General features: G+C 53.5%; 2 protein-coding genes across 7 annotated transcripts; one reads left to right on the top strand and one right to left on the bottom strand.

Moving 5' to 3' along the window:
- Positions 1 to 25: 25 nt before the first annotated feature.
- ACP2 (acid phosphatase 2, lysosomal) lies at positions 26 to 7789 on the bottom strand. 2 transcript variants are annotated; one of them, XM_044259220.1, is made up of 11 exons: positions 7639 to 7787; positions 6950 to 7045; positions 6548 to 6634; positions 5351 to 5503; positions 5134 to 5232; positions 4963 to 5052; positions 4378 to 4510; positions 3546 to 3628; positions 3318 to 3424; positions 3028 to 3203; positions 26 to 961 (listed from the first exon to the last, which is right to left on the bottom strand). In XM_044259220.1, exons 1-11 carry the CDS (start codon positions 7750 to 7752, stop codon positions 828 to 830), a joined length of 1272 nt encoding a protein of 423 aa, XP_044115155.1. In that variant the 5' UTR covers positions 7753 to 7787; the 3' UTR covers positions 26 to 827. The 2 variants fall into 2 exon arrangements, with proteins under 2 accessions (XP_044115155.1, XP_044115154.1); XM_044259219.1 differs by lacking the exon at positions 26 to 961 and adding an exon at positions 1892 to 2311 and having other exon boundaries at positions 7639 to 7789.
- Positions 7790 to 7840: 51 nt separating this feature from the next.
- Positions 7841 to 20349, top strand: NR1H3 (nuclear receptor subfamily 1 group H member 3). Of its 5 annotated transcripts, none has more exons than XM_044259218.1 (10): positions 7841 to 8060; positions 14318 to 14398; positions 14903 to 15091; positions 15513 to 15779; positions 16023 to 16231; positions 16338 to 16517; positions 16661 to 16760; positions 19448 to 19561; positions 19774 to 19851; positions 20041 to 20127. In XM_044259218.1, coding segments are annotated over exons 2-10 (1182 nt in total). In that variant the 5' UTR covers positions 7841 to 8060; positions 14318 to 14355; the 3' UTR covers positions 20043 to 20127. The 5 variants fall into 5 exon arrangements, with proteins under 5 accessions (XP_044115153.1, XP_044115152.1, XP_044115149.1 ...); XM_044259214.1 differs by having other exon boundaries at positions 7856 to 8060; positions 19757 to 19851; positions 20041 to 20349; XM_044259215.1 differs by lacking the exon at positions 7841 to 8060 and adding an exon at positions 8076 to 9872 and having other exon boundaries at positions 19757 to 19851; positions 20041 to 20349.
- The last annotated feature ends 560 nt before the right edge of the window (positions 20350 to 20909 follow it).

The raw sequence follows: 20909 nt of genomic DNA on the forward strand, positions 1-20909 counted from the left end.
GGAAGAAAAGGCACAGAAACCGCACTAAGAGTCTAGAACTTTCATTCTCCGGAAGTCACCTTGGCCCTATTCTGGGCCACAGTCACAAGCTGGCCAGCTCACAACCTGCATGGACCTCTGGTCCGTGGAGACCCCAGCCTCGCTGAGGGGGATAGTAGTGTCAGGTCTGTGCTGCAACTCATGCCCCCTCCCTCTCCCTCTCCCCCTCCCCGGCACCAACACCCTCCTGCCCTGCTCCAGCTGCAGGCTGACAAGATGCCTGAAGCATTATGTCTGACTCTGTAACAGACATAATGGCTTCAGGGGGACAAAGGAAAACTTGGCTGGCTGGCCTCTGGGCGATCCGGTTCCTTAGTGGCCAGTGTCCATACCCCCGATGTTGTGCAGTTTTTCCCACTACAGTAAGCACGGAGAGGCAAGACTGTGTCCTCTGAACCATTTGCCGAAGAGTCCAGGCTGGAAGAAAGAGCAAGACTGGGTTTGGGGGATGGGGCGTGAGGCAGAACAAGCACTAACTCCTTCAGTTTTTCAATCCCGGGTCCTGAGTGAAGCTTGACTACTTGTCTACACTTCTGGTCCTTAGGAAGCATGGTGGAGGCAAATCTTGTCTGGAGAAAGCCAAAGTCCAACACAGTACTTGGTGAACAGGGAGGCACGTGAATGCTGAGTGACAGGTGCCAAGGGCCAAGCCGAGTCCCACTTGTTCATCTAGGTTGGGGTCATCAGAGAGAGGCCAACCCAGGGTCTCCTCTGGGAGTAGCAACAGTCAGGAGCAAGGGCCCAGCCCCCCTCCCCTAGGAGGCAGAGGGAAGGGGGCTGAGTGGTTGTCAGGCATGATCTTCCCCATCTGCGACGTGGCGGTAGCCAGGAGGCTGGGCCTGTATCCGGAACAAGACGGTGAGGAGCAGCACGATGAGGAGGAAGAGGATGGAGCCACAGACAGCCAAGGCCACGATCACCTCTGGGCGGGGGAGGGGAAGAGAAAGTGCTTATCAGTGTTCGTCGGACAAAAACCGGACTGACTACCAGACACCAGGTGCTCTTACAATGGGACATACCAGGTTAGTGACAAGTGCTATAAAGAAAAACAAAGCAAAGAGAAAAGGATGGAAAGGTAGTAGGTCAGTCATGGAAGGGCTCGCTGAGGAAGTGACAATTTGACCAGAGACTTGGACTCACTGAGACACTTCCATCTGAGAGAAAGGGTCTTAGGACAAGGGCAGAAGGGGTGGGTAGACAGAAAGCAAGTACAAAAGGCACTGATGTGGGAATACATTTGGCACCTTCTAGGATCAGCTGAGAAATAACTATCACTACAGCAGAGTAAGTGAGGAGCAAACAGATCAGAGCAGAGAATCAGACCAGAAGCCCCTGGAAGGCCATGGGGAAGAACCTGGATTTTGTTCTCAATGTCATAGGAATCCACTGGAAGATTCTGAGAAGAGTAGTGATATGAACAGATTTCATATATATATATATATATATATATATATATATATATATATAAATATATATATATTTGTGTCTCTGTCTGTTTGTGTGTGATTATTTATTTGACAGGGAAAGAGAGGAGAGAGGCAGGGAGAGGGAGAAGCAGACTCCCCACTGAGCAGAGAGCCCAACGTGGGGCTCATGGGATCATGACTTGAGCTGACGGCAGATGCTTAACTGACTGAGCCACCCAGTTGCCCCAAGAGGATTTTTTTTTTTTTAAACATTTTATTTATTTGTTTGACAGAAATCACAAGTAGGCAGAGAAGCAGGCAGAGAGAGAGGAGGAAGCAGGCTCCCCACTGAGCAGAGAGCCCGATGCGGGGCTCAATCCCAGGACTCTGAGACCATGACCTGAGCCGAAGGCAGAGGCCCAACCCACTGAGCCACCCAGGTGCCCCAAAAGGATGTATTTTAAAGGTCAAGCTGATAGGATCTAGCAGATCCTGCTAGTGAACTGGATGTGGCGTCTGAGAAAGCTGGTATTCAAGAGGACTCACAGGGTCACCCTACGCAAGGAGGTAACGAATGTGGCATTTGCAAAGATGGGCGAACCTGGAGGAAGAGTGCATGTGGGGGTATGAGAGTCTGGTGTCAGACACTGGTCTTCAGCTTGTCTGGTGTCGGCAGCTTGGAGAGACCTCAAGTCAGCAGCTGGATATGTGAGTCTGTAGCTCAGAGGAAAGGTCATGAATCTGAATCATAAAAGGATGGAACTCTGCACGGAGGTAGTATGTGAAGCCAGGAGGTTGGATGGGATCACCTTGGGCGTGGGCACAGATTGGGGAAGGCCAAGATGAGACCTGGGCCATCCCTTGTTCTGTGGGGAGAAAAAGCCAGTAAGGAAGCCACCTACAAGTCAGAAAAGAGCCAGAGAAGCCGAGGAAGTGTCTAAAGAAGAACAGTCGATTATATCATGCCCCTAAGAGATGAGAGAAGCTGAGAACTGATCAGGCTTTGATAAGAGGAGGCCATTGGTCCTTTACAAAAGTGGCTTCACTGCGGCAGAAGGTGACACATGCTGTCTAGTGCCGGTCTGACAGGACAAGCACTGAGCAAGCGGAACCAGAGTCTAGGCAAAGGATTCCACTTTCACAGGGAACAGAGACGGAGCACGGCTGCAGGAAGATGGGGCCCTCACGGTCTTCGTTACACTTTCAAGATGGGACTGACCCAGGAAACAGGAAACACTGGGGCCCCACAAGTCCCTGTGGAAGTGACAAGAGATGGACCCGGAGCACCCGTGGGAGCTCGGCCCCAGGTAGTGGCTTATGCCAGCAAAGAAGCTGGAAGAACTGCTGGTGGAGGACGAGCCCACGCTCTCCCGGACACCCTGTTTCCTCAGTGATATAAGAAGGGAGGGCATCGCCTGAGAATGAGGAGGAGGGAGAGGGTGAGGAATGGTCTCGGGTGGGGAAGTGAACTGTCTAGCGACAAGAGTCAGAGGGTTGGAGGGACAGCAGCTCTTTGGAGACCTGTGGGTAGGAACTGAAAGCTGTTCTGGGACGTTCCTCACAGAGGCAGGCAGTAGCTCACCTGTGTCCGCGGGCCCGCTTGCCAGCTGGCACTCCTGCTGCCAATCCTTGGGCACGACCGGCTCTGTGAGGTGCAGGAAGTCCTGCAGCGGGCAGCGGTGAGGGCAGCCAGGCAGGACCAGAGGCCAGGGAGCCTTGTCACTCTCATTCCGGAAGTACATCTCCACTGAGAAATTCCTGAGGGTTGACAGGAGACGGACGCTGCTCCGCAGGCCGGTACCGGAGCCCTGGGGCCGCCCACAGCCACCACACAAGTACCCCTTCAGAGGGCAGACTGGTGGCTGCACTCACCCGTTATCTTCCTGGTACAGTTCAAATATGTGGCAGGAGGCGTAGGGGGCCTGTTCCCCATTGTAGACGTCCAGTGCCATCTGCAGCGCGACCAGGGTGGTATCATGCTGTAAGACAGCGGAGCTCCCCATCAGCACTGCTCCCCCGAGCCCCACCCCCAGGTGCTGGAGAGAGAGGAAATCCAGCTCCTTGCTTGACGACCGCACCCCGGGGACTACGGGAGCTCACCGCGGAGTAAACCAGCAGCTTAGGGAGCTGGGAGGAGGTTGCCATCAGGGTCAGGTTCTTCCGTATCTGAGCCAGCAGGACTCCTGAAGGAGAAGAGTCCCCAGTGTCAGTGGCACCAGCTTCCTCGTCTTCTGACCAGACCTATGTGTGGCCCTTCACCCTCTACTAGTCCTGGGTCTGATCACCGGAACAGGGAACTCTACTCAGGGGCATAGGAATCACGCAGAAAACTCTAGCACCTCTGTTGTCTAAGAGCTTTCGCATTTACAGAGGGAAGCAAGATAAAGCAAGATACCCGTATTTCAACACAGACATAGAGACCTGCCTATTTATAAAGGAGCTGCAAGGCCCTGCTGGCGTCTGGACAATTACTCCCGGCTGGAGAAAATATAAACCTAAGCTTGCTTCAGGACGCACAAGATGGCGGCCGCACATGGGCGCCCGGCCACGTGTAGGCTCGGGCCAGTGGGACAGCCAGCCCTCCCTTGGGGGCTCGGATCAGGAAACTGGCATGTGTACTACTCTCAGCCTTCCCGTCAAAGTGGCCCCCGGTGGTCCTCTGGAGGGGACAGAGGGTCCTCTGACACGGGTGACACTTAAGAATGTGAATGCTAGAAAAGAAGCGCACAAACTCGACAGTGGCCCCTCTACAGGGACAGAGGAGCTAAGCATTCAGAGGACTGGGGAGACTTTGGGGGCCAACGGGAGGTCTGGTTTCGAAGGAGCAGAGAGCACTACAGCTGGAGAAGGAAGCGTGGGAGAAGGCCTCCAGAGCAGATTTTTAATGCAGTAGGGTCCTGAGGAGGGGAGTGACGCGCTGCCCGCCACTCACCCCCCTGAAGCCGGGCCTTCTCTGCCTGCTCGTAGATCCCGAAGAGGAAGCGGAAGCTGAAGTCCTTTAGTCGGCTCAGACGCTGCATGGTTCGGGGTGAGGCCCAGGGCGGCAGGACCAGCCCGTGTGTTTGCTGTGTATCGCAGCGGGCAGGTTAGCTTCCCAGGCCTAGGCCAGAGCCTCTCCGGGGACAGCTCTCCTCCCCAGCGGGAAGGTGCCTGTGTGTGTGTGAGGGAGGGAGAGGAGATGAGACGTGAAGCTGAGGGACTGGAACCAGGACACATGGCGGACAAGATGCAGAAAAGGAAGCTCAGGCACGGAAAGCGTGACTCAGCAGAATGGAGCCGGGCACCATGAGAGTTCTGGGTGGAGAGGCCAAGAACTGCTGACACAGAATAAACCATTTCCCACTCTGAGGTTCTTTTTTACCCATAAGGGAAATTCTTTGGTTTCACAAGAAGCGGCTTGCCTGGACCTTCCCGGTGGGAATGGTATCCAGGCATGGTATGCTACTTGTCCTGGTCACCTGGGCCTGTGGAGGTTTGAGGGAAGAAAGGCCATACCCGGGACCCTAAGTGGGCTCACCTCACAGAAGAGTGTGTCATAGACATTCCAGACGGTCTCCAGTGTCACGTCTGTAAGCCCTGTCTCGTTGGCCACCATATCCAGAAATTGCTATGAAAAATGGATCAAGGGGATCAGTACCGCCCTGGGGGAAAGGGCCAGTGTGGTGACCTCCGCGTGAGCCCCACTCACTGCATTCTGAATACTCTCATTCTGATACTCTGGTGTCTGTCGGGTCTCATTCTGCAGCTGCTCGTAGCGGGGACATGGGCCCAACGGGAACTTCAGCAGCTGTAGACCGAAGGGGGTGGCATGGAACAGAGGCAGAGAAGGAGTTGGGGATCACAGCCAGGCTCACGGCCAGAGTCGTCCCTCTCACCACCTCCAGGGAAGGGCTGGCCAGTCTTACCCTATCCTCAGCGATGGGCACAGTGTGGACAGGGATAGGTTGCCAAGAGATATTTGGGTTGAAACGCTGCATCCCGTTGGGAGGGAAGAGTCCAGCCAGGTTGGCCTCGGCACTCATGAGAGTGCGGTCAAAGTCTGTGCTTCGCACATAAACCTGCAATGACAACACCAGTCTCACCTATGGGGGTGGGGTGGGAGCTTTGGCCCCTCAGAGGGGCCGTGGCGGGAGAACCTGTCCTTGATGGTTACCCAGCAAATGGTGGCTGTCTCTGACCTTCCTTGTCCCTCTTCCCAGCAAAGGTCCAAACACTCAGCTAGGGGCTGGCTGTCCCCAGTCTGTGAAGAACTCCTGTGGAAATGGCTCTAGCTCAAATGCCCTCCCAGTCCCAAGTGCTTAGTCACTAAGGCTGTCAGTTCTGTCTGTTGGTCCGGTTTCCTAGTGATGCCTATCTCCCTATCAACATCACAGTCCTTAAAGGCAGAAACTGTCTCCAAAGACATACACCCCTTTATGAAGTGGCTTAGAGATCAGGGAGAGGAACTAAGGAACAGAGATAATTCCTTGTGCAATGGGAGTAGGATGCAGTAGGGCAGGGTCTTCAGTGGGGCAGGGCAAGACCAGGACAGAGCTGCCCCTCAAGGGAACAATAACATCGAGATGCCCGTGGCCAACAGTGGTAACCAGAGAAACAGCCAACCCCCTTCCTGGGGTGGAGGGCCTCAAGGAGCTGGAACACTGGCCGGTCTTCCCTGACACGCCTTCTTTACACGTGATCCCTGCTCTTTATCTCTTGGCCCTGGGTGGTTTATCATGTCACCCTCACTGCAGTCTAAGCTCTGGGAAGACGGAGATCCTATCTGTGTGCTGCACCATTAATGCAGAGGGCTAGCACAGCACTCTGCCCTTAGTAGGTCCTCGAGAAGCATCTTGGATGGGAAATCCAGGTTATTTCACAGAATCAGAAAAGATTTTGCTAGGCCCTTAACCCTGAGCTTGGATGCTTGATCTATTTTGGCCCTTTTCGAGTCAAAGAGAGGCAACTTGGCCTCTGGGACTGTGCTACACAGCTGAGATGCCTTGTCCTGTAGGTGTAACCGAAAATGCACAGAAGGAGGCCAGAGTGGCCCAGGCTCCTTGAGGGCAGAGCGTGAGAACAGCAGGTTCCCCTCCCCTTGCCCCTTGGGCTCCCAGCCTTACCTCTTGCCGGTGGTAAGAGGTGTTGAGAAAGCCTTGGTAGCGCTGCCGCAGAGCCTGGCCCAGCTCCCAGTGCTGTTGCATCCCTTCCTGCAGACAAATGCAAGGGTTGACAGGGAAGGGGCAGCTCACACATCCAACAGGGCTTAGGCAGTGTTGCTTTCCAAATCTACCCTGGCTGGAAGTAGGAGTGGGTCAATCTGATCACAGAAGTCATTTATTAAGTGGCCCATTGTGTATGGCACCTGTTCTGGGCACAGAGGAAAAGTAAGGTTGAGAAATCTGGTCAAAGTCAGCAGCCACGTGAGAAATGACAATTTGGTGGGGTCCCCAAGTTCTGTGGTCTGCTCTTGAGGTCACTCATGCTACAGCACACCCAGAGTGGGGCCCTGGCCTCTGACCCACCTTGGTTAGCTGACCAAACCCCTGAGGCCACTCATCTTCCTGATAGGGGTCCTTGGGATATGTCTTCACTGGTGAACGGTCTCCATGTCGGTATAGCTGAGGAAAGAAAATAGTTTGCCTCCAGGTCAGAAGGTTCCTCGATGGGGACACAGGGCCCACCTTTGCCCTGCTGGGGAGGGAAGCCCTACTCCTTCTGTGAAGCCTTAATTCTGCCCTCTGCAAAAGACCCCAGCTCGGAAGTCACTAACTTTGAACAGGTTCCAGAGATCCTAATTTGGCCAACACAACGCCAGGGGAGACTATAGGCAAAGCCAAAGATATAGGTGAAAAAGGAAAAGATAAATGAAAGCAATGCAGGTGATGGGAGAAATTGGGGGGAAATCACCAAAGGCTTAAGGGTGAGTGTCTTGACCGTTCGTTCTATCACATCCCTTTCCCAAGACAGACTCACCCAACCTATGCCCTGATACAGAACTACTTACACCCTGCCTGCCCCCCGAAAATAACTGGGGCTCCACTTCAATTCCAAACCGGGCCCCCTACCCTCTAGGCCCGGGGTCTCCTCCTAAACCCGATCATGATCCTGGAGAGACCCTCGACACCAGCCCAAGCCCCGCCCCTCCCTCTAACAGCGGGCCTGTGCCCTTCCAGCTCTCGGCGAGCCCTTGCGACATTCCATCTCTCATTACCAAGGTAACGAAGCGCAGACTCCGGGCCTGGGTGGGGGGCATCACTATCAGATTCACGCCAAGAAGGAGCTGGAGAAGAGCCGCCCCGCTCCACGCAAACTGTCTGCCCGCCATCACCGTTATAGACTATGCTGCAGAAAGAGGGTGGAACCCGCTGCGTGGCACCTCCAGCTGCCACCCGGACGCACCCGTCAGGACACACGCCGGAAGTGCCTTCGCCGCCATCTTGCTAAAGGAGGGGCAGAGATGGTGGGAGAAGGAGGAATTTGGGAGGGAATGCTTGTAGGAAGCCCGCGATGCGGTCGCGGCGGAGGAGCGTGGGAGTGTAGTGCAACCTCGCGCTGTAGAAGATGCTGAGGACCTCGTCTTGGTAAAGAACCCCGAGCTCCGGTTGGCCCCCGCCACGGAGACCGAATAACAAGGTGGCGCCTGCTGTGGGCCGGACATTGGCTGGGAAAGCGAGCGCCCCCTCGGGCCGGGGTGCCGCTGGGCCTGAGCTTAGAGCCAGAGCCGCTGCAGAGTTCAGGCAAGGGTTGGAAGTACAGGGCACCCCGCTCCACGCCCCTACCTTCTGGTGGAATTTGAGCCTTGGCCCTGGCTCTTTGCCCCGGGGAGGCTCCCTTTGGTGCAGGGCACAGCGTGTCAACAGTTCTTTGGACTCCCTATGCCCTTGAGGTTGGTCCCAGTGTAGCCTACAGCTCGTGCCTTTGAGCAAAGCTCCAGGAGACCTCTCACTTTCCGTTACAGTTTTTTCCCTGCCCTCCCATCCTTCCACTCCCCAGTTTTGGATGCCTGGGAAGGAGTCATGCTTCCTCCAAAACGAGTGGGTTGCACAGTATGTTCAGACTTTGGAAAAATCAAAGCAGTGAATCCACAGGGGAGGAATTTCAGACGAATGGGGAGGTAGATATTATAGGGATAAGGGGAAGGAGCCTGACATAAAGTGGAAGTAAGTGGAGTTTCCGCAGAATCAGGGACCCTCCAGGCATGGCCATTAGGATCCGGGTGCAGCCAGTTTGGCTTCATGGCTTGGTGACTGAGCTGGGCGTGACTCACAGCTCCAGAATCACTAGACCCTTGGAATGCTTTGATCAGATCTGCCCCCGGAAGTAAAATGACTAAAGATGGTTGGAAAAATAAAACCTGATAAGAACTATATGGGAGAAAGCAGGGTCATAATTTTACACTAGGACTTTGGATCCAATTACTTATGTATTCCTTACAGAGTTATTATGGAGGAGTGAATAGAAATTGAGAACTGAAGTATGGGTAGTCAAATAGTTGTTAATCTTACTTAGTCACAAGGACCTTTCTGAATCAGATGAAAATTTACCACCCCCACCCCACCTTCTGGAAAAATGTCCACACACACAAATGGAATTTTGCATATAATCTCTAGGGTTCATGAAAAATGTCAGTAGTTTCCATAAGTCAGCATCTCTGAATCCCTAATCTAACCTACTGCCCTTACTTAAAAGGATAAGGAAACAAAATCAGAGAGAAGAGCTTGTCCAAGTTCACAGAGTTTAGGAGAACGGATTAAAACTCAAGTTTTCTGATTCCCAATTAGTCTTTAAAATGGACTCCTTCTTGCAGGCCACTCAAACTATATTGCTAAACCATACTGAGTGGCCCCCAAATACTTTCAATAGAGATTTCTGACAAAGGAAACCTTTTCACATTGGTGGGGTTGAATGGGGGCACAGCTAATGGGCAAAATTCTGCATATTAGTGGGCATTCTTGAATGTTTCTTCTAATATATCCCTTACTGTTCTTGCAATGTAGCCAGACCTTTATAAATTCAAAATGTAAATCTTGGGCTCACTAAATTTTGGCGAGTAGAACAAATTCATCTTTTGCTTTTCTTCCCACTTGCTAAAGTATGTCTGTATCCTTTGTGCCTGCAAGTATCCTATGTAGGAGGGATTGATGGAGCAGATATTTCATTTCTGTAGGGAAAAGAAATCCAGGAAGGGTGAAGTACATGGTGGAATCAAGAGCTAAGCCCTAGTTTCTTGACCCCCAACTTCTGCATATTTTCTACCAGATGATTCTGTGGTCTCCATGCCTTGGTTCCTAACTATAGATACAAAAACTAGGCATGTAGATAGATAGATAGATAGATAGATACAGGGGCCTACCCCAGACCAAATAAATTAGAATCTCTGAAAATGAGACCAGGTTTGGAAACCACTGTTCCACCCTGTGTTGTCAGAAGCAAACCTAAATCCAGGTGAGTTAACCATTTTTTCCATCTGGGGAGGCAGTTTTGTGTAATGGAGTGAGGTGTTTTGTGTTTGTTTGATAATGAGTTTGAGCTTTGAGTCTGTTATACCTGTGTTCAGATTTGATATTGGCCCACTTGCTAGTGACTGTCTCCTAGGGTTATATATGAGGATAAATAAAATAACACATGTAAAGATAAACGTATGTAGTAATAGATGTTACTTTTTTCCTTTTCACCTGGTATATCATCTCTGAACTTGTAGGCCTGAGAAGCAGAAATTCCTGGGTTCTTCTCTGTCGATTGGAGGTTGGGCAGAGGTTGTTTAAGTGCCCTGCAAGATGACCCCCACACTGCATCTTTCCAGAATGGTGAAGGAGGGAGCAAGAACCAGTTTCCCCAGTCTGTCCCTCCAGACCATACCTTGTGGCCTGCCTCATGGGAATTCATGTACTTTCAGGGGAATTTTCAAGTTTCATGTATGACTGTGAACTGGTGAATGCTCCTCTTTTTTTCCTTCAAGGTTCCCCTTGCTGCAAGGAAAAGCCTCTGGTTCTAGGTTCTAGGGGTTCATAAATAGGACCTGGAAGATCCCCAGAGGTTCTAGGATCCCCCAGGAGCCAAAGAAACCTAGGAAAGGCCTCATATCCCTGGGAGGCTTTGTGCCTAACACCCGTGGGCTGGTGGGACCATTCTGTGGGGGTGGGTCTGGCAGAGTGAGACATGTGACCCCAGCTGCTGATCATCTGACTACTTGCTCTGTTTGGGAGAGAAGTCCCAGCAGTTGGTCTGCAGAAACTCTGTGGAGATAGTCCCAGCAGGTTTTGTCTCCCATTTTCCTCGCCCTTTCCCGTTTCGTGGGGTGGGGGGCATGGGGAGGCGGCGCTTCTGAACCCCTGTAACCTTGAAGGGTTGGCTCTGGCAGTAAAGGGCTGCTGATGCTTCCTCCTTCTCCACTTGAGATAAAGCGAACTGATTCCTGCCTTGGAGGAAGATGGCGCCCTGTTCGTTGAGCAACTGGTGCTGACTTGGGTCAAGAGGGCTCCAGGTGGGGCTCGCGTGTGGTCACAGGGTCCTGGGCTGACTGAGGTGTCAGGAGAGGGAGCTAAGGATCAGGAGTGGATGCGAGAGGTGTTTTCCAGCCCCCAGAAGATAGATCATCAAGGCCCAGAGCACATGCCGTCCCACATTCCTCATAACCAGGTGCTGCGGTGGCATCTCTGGCTGTACTTCTGGGGGTGCGGGAAGGTGGAGGAGGGAACTGGTTGGATGGTGTGGGTGCTGGGACAGGATGGTTGCAGTTTCCCAGGGGTTGGAGTCCCTGGTGTCTACTTTCCCAGGACAGCTGGGGCCTTGTGAAAATCGGGAAAGGAACACATGCAAGAGGAATGGAGAGCCTTGTGCTCGTGACTCAGAGATGCTCAGACAAGGCTGGTGGCCTTAGGAGGGGATGACCTTGTGAAAAGACGGAACAAGAGCTAAAACTGGAGGCAGAACTTTGAGATGGGGGGTGTCGGAGGGGCTTTTCTGAAATGTGAAAGTGAATACATGGGCAGATTTTGCAACACCAGGCAGCCTGCTGTCTTCTCAAGTCTCTGCTCTCCCACCCCCGCCTACTCCCCCACCCTACCCTGTGCTTCCTCCCAGGTCTCACCATGCTCCTTCCCTGTTTCTGCTTTCCCTGTCCTTCTCCCGTCCTGATCCTCCACACCCTCTGTCCACTCTTTCCCTTTTTCATCTCTTCCCTGGTGCCCTGTTCATCTGTTTCAATCCCTCTGGCTGCCTGCCCTGGCCCTCTGTCCTTCTGTCCTTTAATGTGGGGCCCATGGGAACTGGAGTTCACAGCAAAACAGGAAGAGCCCGGGAGCAGGAAACTGGGAGCAGGGCAGCGGGTGAACAACCAGCAGTAACCTCCGCTCCTGGCCTCCCACATCTGGACTGAAGCATCCCCAGGGCTCCCTGTCTCTCCCGCTGCAGCCCACCAGCCCTCGCTTCTTCCGTCTCAGTGCTCCACTGGCCACTGGACTCCGCGGGGTCCAGACGAGAGTATTCCTGGACTCTGACACAGGAGAAAGGAAGAGCACAGGGACTAGAGCAAGGACATCTGGATTCTGACCCCAGCTTGGTCACTGTGTGTGGTCTTGGCAGGGGCTTTGCCGTGAGCTCAGGGCTCTCTGTGAAACGGTGCTCCTGTTACTTGCCCTCCCTCCTTCCTGGGAGCCAAAAAGGACCAAAAGAGATAGTGAGGGGTTTGTGTGTGGAAACAAGCGCTGGAAGGTTAACAGGGTGCAGATTCGAGGCAATGGGAAGACCCGGAGATAAAAGGATCGAGGGGGAATGAGAGCTGCTGCTCTTTCTTGAACACTTACTGTGTCCCACCCCTTGAGCTGTGTAATACGGTGTGTGCTTCTCAGGACAACCTTATGTGGCAAACACCATTATTCTTACCATCCCTATTTTAAAGGTAGGGAAACAGGTTCAGAGATATGATGTAACTCATTTAATTAAGATCACAGTTAGAAAGAGGCAGAGGCAAAGCCAGGCCCAGAGCTCAGGTGCTGAAAGCTCGGGTGTAGAAGAGGATCATATTATTGTTTTTGTTCACCTGTTCATTTAACAATCAGGAACGTAGTTCCTGTTCTGTTGCCTGCTCTGTGCGAGGCCCTGTTCCATGGGCGACGGGGGAGATAAAATCAATAAAACATGATGTCTCATCCATCTCAGGGATGGATCTCACGTTCCAGACCGCAGGGCAGGATGGCTATGGCTGTAGTCTCAGTAGATGCTGGATAGAACCTACCATCACTTCAGATGAACGATTCCCAGATGTGAGAGCCTGCATACCGTCCCAGGTCCATCCTGGGCTGGCACCTGGGTCACCTGCCATCTCTGCCTCCACCCCCATCCCAGCCCTGCCATTGCTCCTCTCTCTCCTGGCCTCTTCATATCTTGGTGGCCCCCTGCAGGGTACCGCCACTCCGAGACTCCCTGGAAGGATGAGCACCCTCTCCGCCCCTGGAGTTATTATACTAATTTGGCTGAGACCGGGGGCTAGTGGGGAGAGCTTTTGGCCCTTCCCAGAGGCAGGGGAGGAGGAGGGAGGCTGGGAAAGCAGGCTGAGGCTCAGTGTTGCAATTCCAGGCAGTGCCGGGACCTTTGCTCTAGGAGGTGACTCTGGAGGCTGCCGGGATTGGGGTAGGGGTGCCTGGGAGGCAGCCCTTCTGTAAGAGCGGCTAAGAGCCACTGGGGTGAGGAGAGGAAGGGGAGAGATGTGGAACTGGGCGGGTCTACAGAGAAATGGGACTGTCGTGGTTGGGGGCAGCGGGGGCAGGGGTGAGGCTGGACTGAGGGGGCGGGCGGTCGCGCTGGGGAGGAGTCAACATGGTGGGGAAGCTGTCCTGTGGGTGTGGGGGATGGCAGCTAGGGCTCTAGTCAGTCGTCTCCGGTCTGCCTAGCAGGAAGGAGAAGTGGCCCGACCCCTTGGCAGTCCCTCCCCTCAGCCTTTCCCCACATTACTTCCCCGGGCCTCCGGTCCCTCACTTGCTCAGCTCCGGCTCCCAGTGCAAGGTCTCCAGACAGGAGATTGCACCGCCCTCCCCTCCCAGCAAGGGGGCTCCAGAGACTGCCCCAGCCGGGAAGTCTGGTGGCCTGGGGATTCGGTGGGTCTGCTCCTCAGCACTGGCCTGGGGCTCTTTGTGTGAGTCTTGGAGGGAGCGCGTACGGTCTATGCAGGTACCCTGGTACGGGTCTACAGGGTACCCTGTAGATTTTAGGGGTCTCTGGGGAGAAGTGAAGGATGATGATGGTGATGGCAGCCCAGGAAGCAAGAGGATTCTATTTGGGTCCAGAATAATTCCTGAGGGGTTCTGGGGGAGGGGGTCCTGGCTGTGAAATGGAGCAACTCCTGGAGGTAGGAGGTTTGTGCTGGGACGCTGGAAAGTGACAGCAGTGAAGTTATCTAACAAGCAGTGAGTCTTACTGGGTGAGTGAGCCTCAATCCCATGCCAACTTTGGCTGTCCTCAGTGCTGGAGGAAGGGGAAGGGGCTCTGACAGAAGCTGGGCAGATGTGCACAGACACTCTGTGATGGCCTGGAGGGGTCCCTGGGGGAGAAAAGGTGGCAAGGTGGGCACCTTAGCCAACAGCTCAGACTTTGGAGTCAGACCAGAGTTGGAATCTTGGCTCTACACCATTGCCTAACTGTGTGGCTATAGGCAATTTACTTAATCTCTTTGAACCTCAGTTTCCTCGTCTATAAAATGGGTTTAAGAATAGTCATGACATCATAGGCATATCTAGAGGAAGGCATATAAAGCTTTAGCACAGGCCGATATATACATACACAGCAAGTAAGTGTTGGCGGGTATGTGAGTACTCGTAGGATCAGGAGGAGAAGGTTGATGAGGCCAGAGAGGGCCCCAGTTCTGAAGACGGTAACCTCGGTCATTCCTGCAGGACAGCCGCCTTGGTAATGTCCAGGGTTCCAGGAAGAGATGTCCCTGTGGCTGGAGGCCCCCGTGTCTGATGCTTCTCCTGGTAAGCGTCTTCACTCCAGCCCTCTCCTCTGAGCTCAGATCCCAGCTTCTCTCCTCCCTCGGGAATCAGCCTCCTTTACTACTTGCCTTCAGCTGTCCCCTGGAGAGCAGTCCAGAGTGGTTCTCCGTATTGCTTGCCTCCTTCTGCCCAGACTACCTCTATGCTGGGTCTGGTGCTGGTCCTTCTCAATGTGGGCTTGCTGCTGGGGAGAGCTGGCTTGTCTGGTGCCTACCAGCACTGGCTTTGATTCTGTCTGACCTCTGAAGTGGATGCATGTCAGCCCTTCAAGGGGACAAAGGTTAACATCCTCATCTAAGGTACTGAGGTGCAGGGGATTACAAGAGACTAGCCCTAGAGCCCACATAAACCCCAGGGTCCTGAAGCCTGAGCCAACATTTTGCTGCCCTCTAGGGGTAGAGAGAAATGAGCAGTTTCCCAGAAGGACACTAAGGAGGTGGATGGGAGGGACCTGAGACCCCCTTGTGCCTCTTTTTCGGGGCTCAGACTCTGCAGCGGAGCTGTGGGAGCCAGATGCACAAGATGCCAGCAGCCAGGCGCTGGGAGGCAACACCTGCATCCTCAGGGAGGAAGCCAGCACTCCCCAGTCCGGTGGGGGCTCTCTGGGGGCAGGGCTGGAGGCAGCAGAGCCTGCAGTCCTGCTCCCTGGGGTGGATACCCCTCCAGAGTCTACAGGTGAGGAGCTGTTGGATTTGGAGGAGGAAGGGGCCCCCTGGATCTGGGAGGGGTACCATAGGGCTGTTTACCTTGTGAGACCATGGTTAAGTCCAAAAGCTTTGGATTCTACTAGACCTGAATGATCTGAATGTGAATTTTGTCTCTGCCTTGGGCCTTCCTGAGCCTCAGTTTCCTTATCTGTAAGATGGAAATAATAATAGTACGTATCTGTTACATTTGGGAGGATCAGTGCATGTAAAGGGCTCAGGCAGTACCTAGGACAGAATAGCACTTGGCACATGAAAGCTTCTTTGTCATAACAGACTAGACAGCATACACTGAAGGGGATGAAGTTCACTGAGTGCTCAGCACAGCGGCCAACTGGGCACCAGGGGTTTTCTTCTTAGAGAGGAACATGAAGTCTCTCCTCTGTTTCCAGAGCTCCGTCCACAAAAGCGGAAAAAGGGGCCAGCCCCCAAAATGCTGGGCAACGAGCTGTGCAGTGTGTGTGGGGACAAGGCGTCCGGTTTCCACTACAACGTGCTGAGCTGTGAGGGCTGCAAGGGGTTCTTCCGCCGCAGTGTCATCAAAGGGACGCGCTATGTCTGCCACAGTGGGGGCCACTGCCCCATGGACACCTACATGCGTCGCAAATGTCAGGAGTGTCGTCTTCGAAAATGCCGCCAGGCTGGCATGCGGGAGGAGTGTGAGTGTCTGGGGACAGGAGTCGGGGGAGAGGATGACGGGAAAGGGCTGCCGGGGTGTGAGAGTAGACAGGCAGCTGAGCCTACAGGGTCTTCCTACGTGGTCCCTAAGTATGAGTTAATATCTCATCCTTGACTTTACCCAGTGCTCTCTGCTTTTCTAGAGCCTCAAACTACCCCTCTGTCCCATCCTTGCTTCTTGTGTCCCCCTCTTCTCCCCTCCTCATGTCCAACCCTGTCCTTAGGTGTCTTGTCAGAAGAGCAGATCCGCCTGAAGAAACTGAAGCGGCTAGAGGAGGAGCAGGCTCAGGCCACGTCCATGCCCCCAAGGGTGTCCTCACCCCCGCAAGTCCTGCCCCAGCTCAGCCCCGAGCAGCGGGGCATGATTGAGAAGCTGGTGGCTGCCCAGCAGCAGTGTAACAGACGCTCTTTTTCTGACCGGCTTCGAGTCACGGTAACCGAGGGAACCGGGGAGAGGTGGCCGTGCCCAGAGCACCCACCGGCTTCTTGATCGCTGACTCAGTGTAGTTCGTTTTCTCCATCCTCGCCCTGCTGGGTAGCCTTGGCCCATGGCACCAGATCCCCAGAGCCGGGAGGCCCGTCAGCAGCGTTTTGCCCACTTCACCGAGCTGGCCATCGTCTCTGTGCAGGAGATCGTTGATTTTGCCAAACAGCTGCCTGGCTTCCTGCAGCTCAGCCGGGAGGACCAGATTGCCCTGCTGAAGACCTCCGCGATCGAGGTGGCTGGCAAGGCCGAGGGGTGAAGGGAGAAGCAGGGCGGGACTGTCTCCCACACTTCCAGACAGCCAGGTGGGGAGCGAAGGGGCCCCATGCCAAGACCAGCCTTCTGAGCCCCTGTTTGAGGTCTGCTACTTGCGTGCAGGTGATGCTTCTGGAGACATCTCGGAGGTACAACCCTGGGAGTGAGAGTATCACCTTCCTCAAGGATTTCAGTTATAACCGGGAAGACTTTGCCAAAGCAGGTAAGAACTGAGGTCAGAAAAGGATTGCGTTGGATGGAAAGACGCTTTCTGTCACTGGGCTCATAGTGATAACAGAGACACAGGCCCAGGGTTTTGGGGTTGCTGTATGCGGAAGGATCCACTTGTTTTTCCAAGACAGAAAGTTGGAGTGGTGATAGGCCTCTCTCAGCTGCTGCAAAGAGACATCTGACCTCTGTTGCATTTGGCCAGTGGCTTTCAGTGTTTCGGGGAGCCCGAGGGGGTTGGGGCTCCATAGAAGTGTCCCCTTAGAGGAGGAACAGAGAGGTACAAGACGTCCTTCATCCTCTCTATAGCCAAACAAGAAACCCCACTTAATGCTGTGCTTCGACATAATGTTTTGCTTGAAGAAACGATATCACAGTGAGGGAAAAAGCTCGAAAACCACTGCAATGAGCCTTTTAGTAATTAGTTATGAACTTGTTGTGCTCTTTAAGGATCGTGTGGACTGTTCCCCCCGCCCGCCACTCTGCTTCAGCTGCTTTTTCCAAAAAGCTAAAATACATGTTGGAACATGGCAATTTTAGGGCAGTTTTAGGATAAGAGTAACCACTCCCATCCTCATGCTGTACCCCGGAGTGTTTTCTCCAAGAATTAGTGCACACACACTGCTGCTCGTTGCTACTTGCTTGCGGGCTAAGTGCTGTTGGCTTCCTCATATTCAGTTGCCGGGAACATTTGTGTTACGGGAGTGGGGGTAGAAAAGCTTGGGAGGCTGAGAGGGTTTTGGAGGGACTAGAACTTCGACTTAACAGGAGACTGAGGAGTTGAGCACCTGAGGGCGAGGGCCTGTGAACTAGGGCTGAAGCAGTGACTTCATTCTCGGAGTTGGTAGGTTCTGGTTTCCAGGGCAGAACTCATAGTCTTCTCCGGTTTCTGGTGACAGAGCAGCTCACGTGCCTTTTGTTCCAGCATAGGCCCGCCCATGCGCTTTCTAGGAAGGCCTCCCTTAAACCCTAGCTCTGTGGCCATCAGTTGCCCTGGGTGCTGCTGGCATGTGTAGGCAACTGATGGGCAATTTGATGACTTTCTCCAGCTTTCAAAGCCAAGCCCAGCTCCCTTTATCTGCCTGGTCCCCAAATGCTTATTATCCCCATCCTTCCAAAGCATGGCCACTGCCTCCTTCCTAGAACCCTCTTTTCTTTTCTTTCTTCCTTTTTTTTTTTTTTTTAAGATTTTATCTATTTACTTGGCAGACAGAGATCACAAGTAGGCAGAGAGGCAGGCAGAGAGAGAGAGAGAGAGAGAGAGGTGGAAGCAGTCTCCCTGCTAAGCAGAGAGCCCGATGCAGGGCTTGGTCCCAGGACTCTGAGATCATGATCTGAGCCAAAGGCAGAAGCTTTAACTCACTGAGCCACCCAGGTACCCCAGCACCCTGCTTTCTGAACGCTTCGCTCTTCCCCTGCCTGGGCGTTCCTTCAACACTTGCAGACTCGTGCTGTCTGAATCGGCACCTAGTTATCGATATGTCGACTTGAGCAGTTTTGCTGCCGTCCTGTTTGCCTCTCATTTCCTTCTGTCAGGAGGTCTTGGGGAGGAGGGGCAGGGGCTGTCTTTTGTCAGGTCTCCATCCGTCTCTGCGTCCACTGCTGTGTGTGCACGGGGTGTACAGCTCAGGATGCAGACCAAGAGCAGCGGAGGCCCGTGCTCAGTGACCAGGAGTGGAGCTGGCAGGGCACACGGCCCAGCTCCAGAACCTCCTCATCCTCTCTGTACAAAGGGGTGTTCAGCACATTTTGAGGCTCAACAACCCTCCAAGAAAGGCTTTATAAAATGGCTCTTGTCCATTCAGTGTCTCAACTGTCTCAACACACACTTGATAAACATCAGGGGAGAAGTACAGGAAGTGACTAATCAGGGAGCGTCGCCTGGAAAAGTTAGCAGAAGGCTGCTGAGAGACAGCAGACGGACAGGGACAGGGTGGGGTGGGGCGAGGAGACTTAGTGATGGGAGAAGTGTTCTTTAGGTGTCATGTCTGTAGGTCACGGTTTGTTGAACTTCACTCTCCTCAGCAAGAAGACTGGTTCTGTGTTTTGAGTTTATTCATTCATTTATTTATTTAACAAATATAGTAGTTACCATTCTAAGGACCCAATGAGGTACTATTATTATCCCCATTTTACAGATGGAAAAACCAAGGCTCAGGGAACTTAAATAACTTACCCAAGGTCACACAGCCTAATAAATGGTCGAGCCGGGGCTCGGACCCAGGCAGTGTGATGCCACAGCCCCTGCCCTCGACCACGTTGCAGTCTTCCTGCTGGGACATGAAACATGAAATGTATCTCTGGTATTCAAATAAGTAAGGCCAGTTGCCAGTGATAAAGCTTTCTTTGTAAACAGAAAGAAGCTTTGCCTCTATTTCTAGAGAATTTCAGTGACAGCAGTATTATCATTGAATCCGGCACCTCCTGTGTGCCAAGCACAACCCTACATGTTTTGCCTGCTTTATGGTTTCACCATCACAGCAGTCTTATACGTTCAGATAGGATTCCCAGGTCACAGAGGAGGCTTAGAAAAGTTAAGAAGCTTGCCTAATGTTACCCAGCAGAGCCCCGGGAGACTTCTTAGTGATTTCCTAACAGTTCCCCTAAGTTGAGGAGCTGGAGGAGAGAAGGAAGTTCCTGCTGCCTTTGCCGCGTGCCCCAGCCTCCCTTCTTCCTCCCCAGGGCTGCAGGTGGAGTTCATCAACCCCATCTTCGAGTTCTCCAGAGCCATGAACGAACTGCAACTCAATGATGCCGAGTTTGCTTTGCTCATTGCCATCAGCATCTTTTCTGCAGGTGCGAGCAGGGGCAGGAGGGAAAAGGAGCAAGAGCTGCAGGCCCCATAGGGCAGGAATTGTGGGAGTGGAAGCCCTTACTGTGCTACTTTGGGAGAGGCTGGGTGGGGTATGTCCCTATTTGGGGGGTTGTGATTTGGGGATAGAACTAAGACCCTGGCCAGACCTGCTCCTCAGCTCTGTTGGTGACCTATAGACCGGCCCAACGTGCAGGACCAGCTCCAGGTAGAGAGGCTGCAACACACATATGTGGAGGCCCTGCATGCCTACGTCTCCATCCACCATCCCCATGTGAGTCTCCCCTCCCCTCTTCTCCTCTTCCCCAGAGGCTCGTCCCCTGACACACCTACTTTCCCTTCGAGAATCCTTCCCTGACGACATCTTGCACAGACAATTTGCTGCCTCTCCCACAATTCCCCTACCCTTGCCCCCTTCCCTGGGGAGAGGCAGAAACTGTACTTTGTCCCCTCCTTCCCCCAGGACCGACTGATGTTCCCACGGATGCTAATGAAACTGGTGAGCCTCCGGACACTGAGCAGTGTCCATTCAGAGCAAGTGTTTGCACTGCGCCTGCAGGACAAAAAGCTTCCTCCGCTGCTCTCTGAGATCTGGGATGTGCACGAATGACTGCTCTTCCCCCCCACCCCCACCCCCATATCTTCTGTTTTCTGGGCTGGAAGGCTGATGCGCCGGCTGCTTCCTAGAGGTGAAGCAGAATGAGAAGGGCAAACATTCCTCAGAGCTGGGCAAAGGAGTTCCTCGAGTGACATTAAAGGAAAGTCAAAGGGTTGGGAGTTTGGCTGCTGGGCAGTGGAGGGTCCTGCTGAAACTGTGCTCCTTCTGAAGCCTGTACTGCCCCAACCAAATGGATGGGCCTGGGGGCCACTTTGCACAAGGTTCTCCCAGGCCCTGCCCGTCCTGCCTCCACCACTTCCTGTGTTCCCCACAGGGCCCCCAGAGAAATTCTCCGCTGTCACTCTGTGGCTTGGCCATAAATGCCTCGGGCCTGCCTCACTGATAGGCCTGGCGCTCTTTGTACAGAAAGACGAAAAGGAAGATAGGATGAGCGAAACCATTTCTGGGTTGGGGGTGGGGGCACGGCCGCAGAGGAGGAAACCGTCGTTTAAGATCTGCTTCCAGACGCAGAAGAGGGAGACAAGTCACAAGTGACAGCCTTGGCAGTGAGAGGGGACCTCCTCTTACTAGTCCCATGAGGGTGAATGAAATGCGGACGGTTAGATGCCCTTTTCGTTTAATGATCCAGCTGGGATCGGGTTGTCTTTCTGAGGAGGAGCTTGGGTGAATTTTCAGAACTAACACCCCAGCCATGTACCTGTCTTCACACGCGC

This window comes from Neovison vison, chromosome 7 (assembly GCF_020171115.1).
Source record: "Neovison vison isolate M4711 chromosome 7, ASM_NN_V1, whole genome shotgun sequence".
NCBI classification, from domain to species: Eukaryota; Metazoa; Chordata; class Mammalia; order Carnivora; family Mustelidae; genus Neogale; species Neogale vison.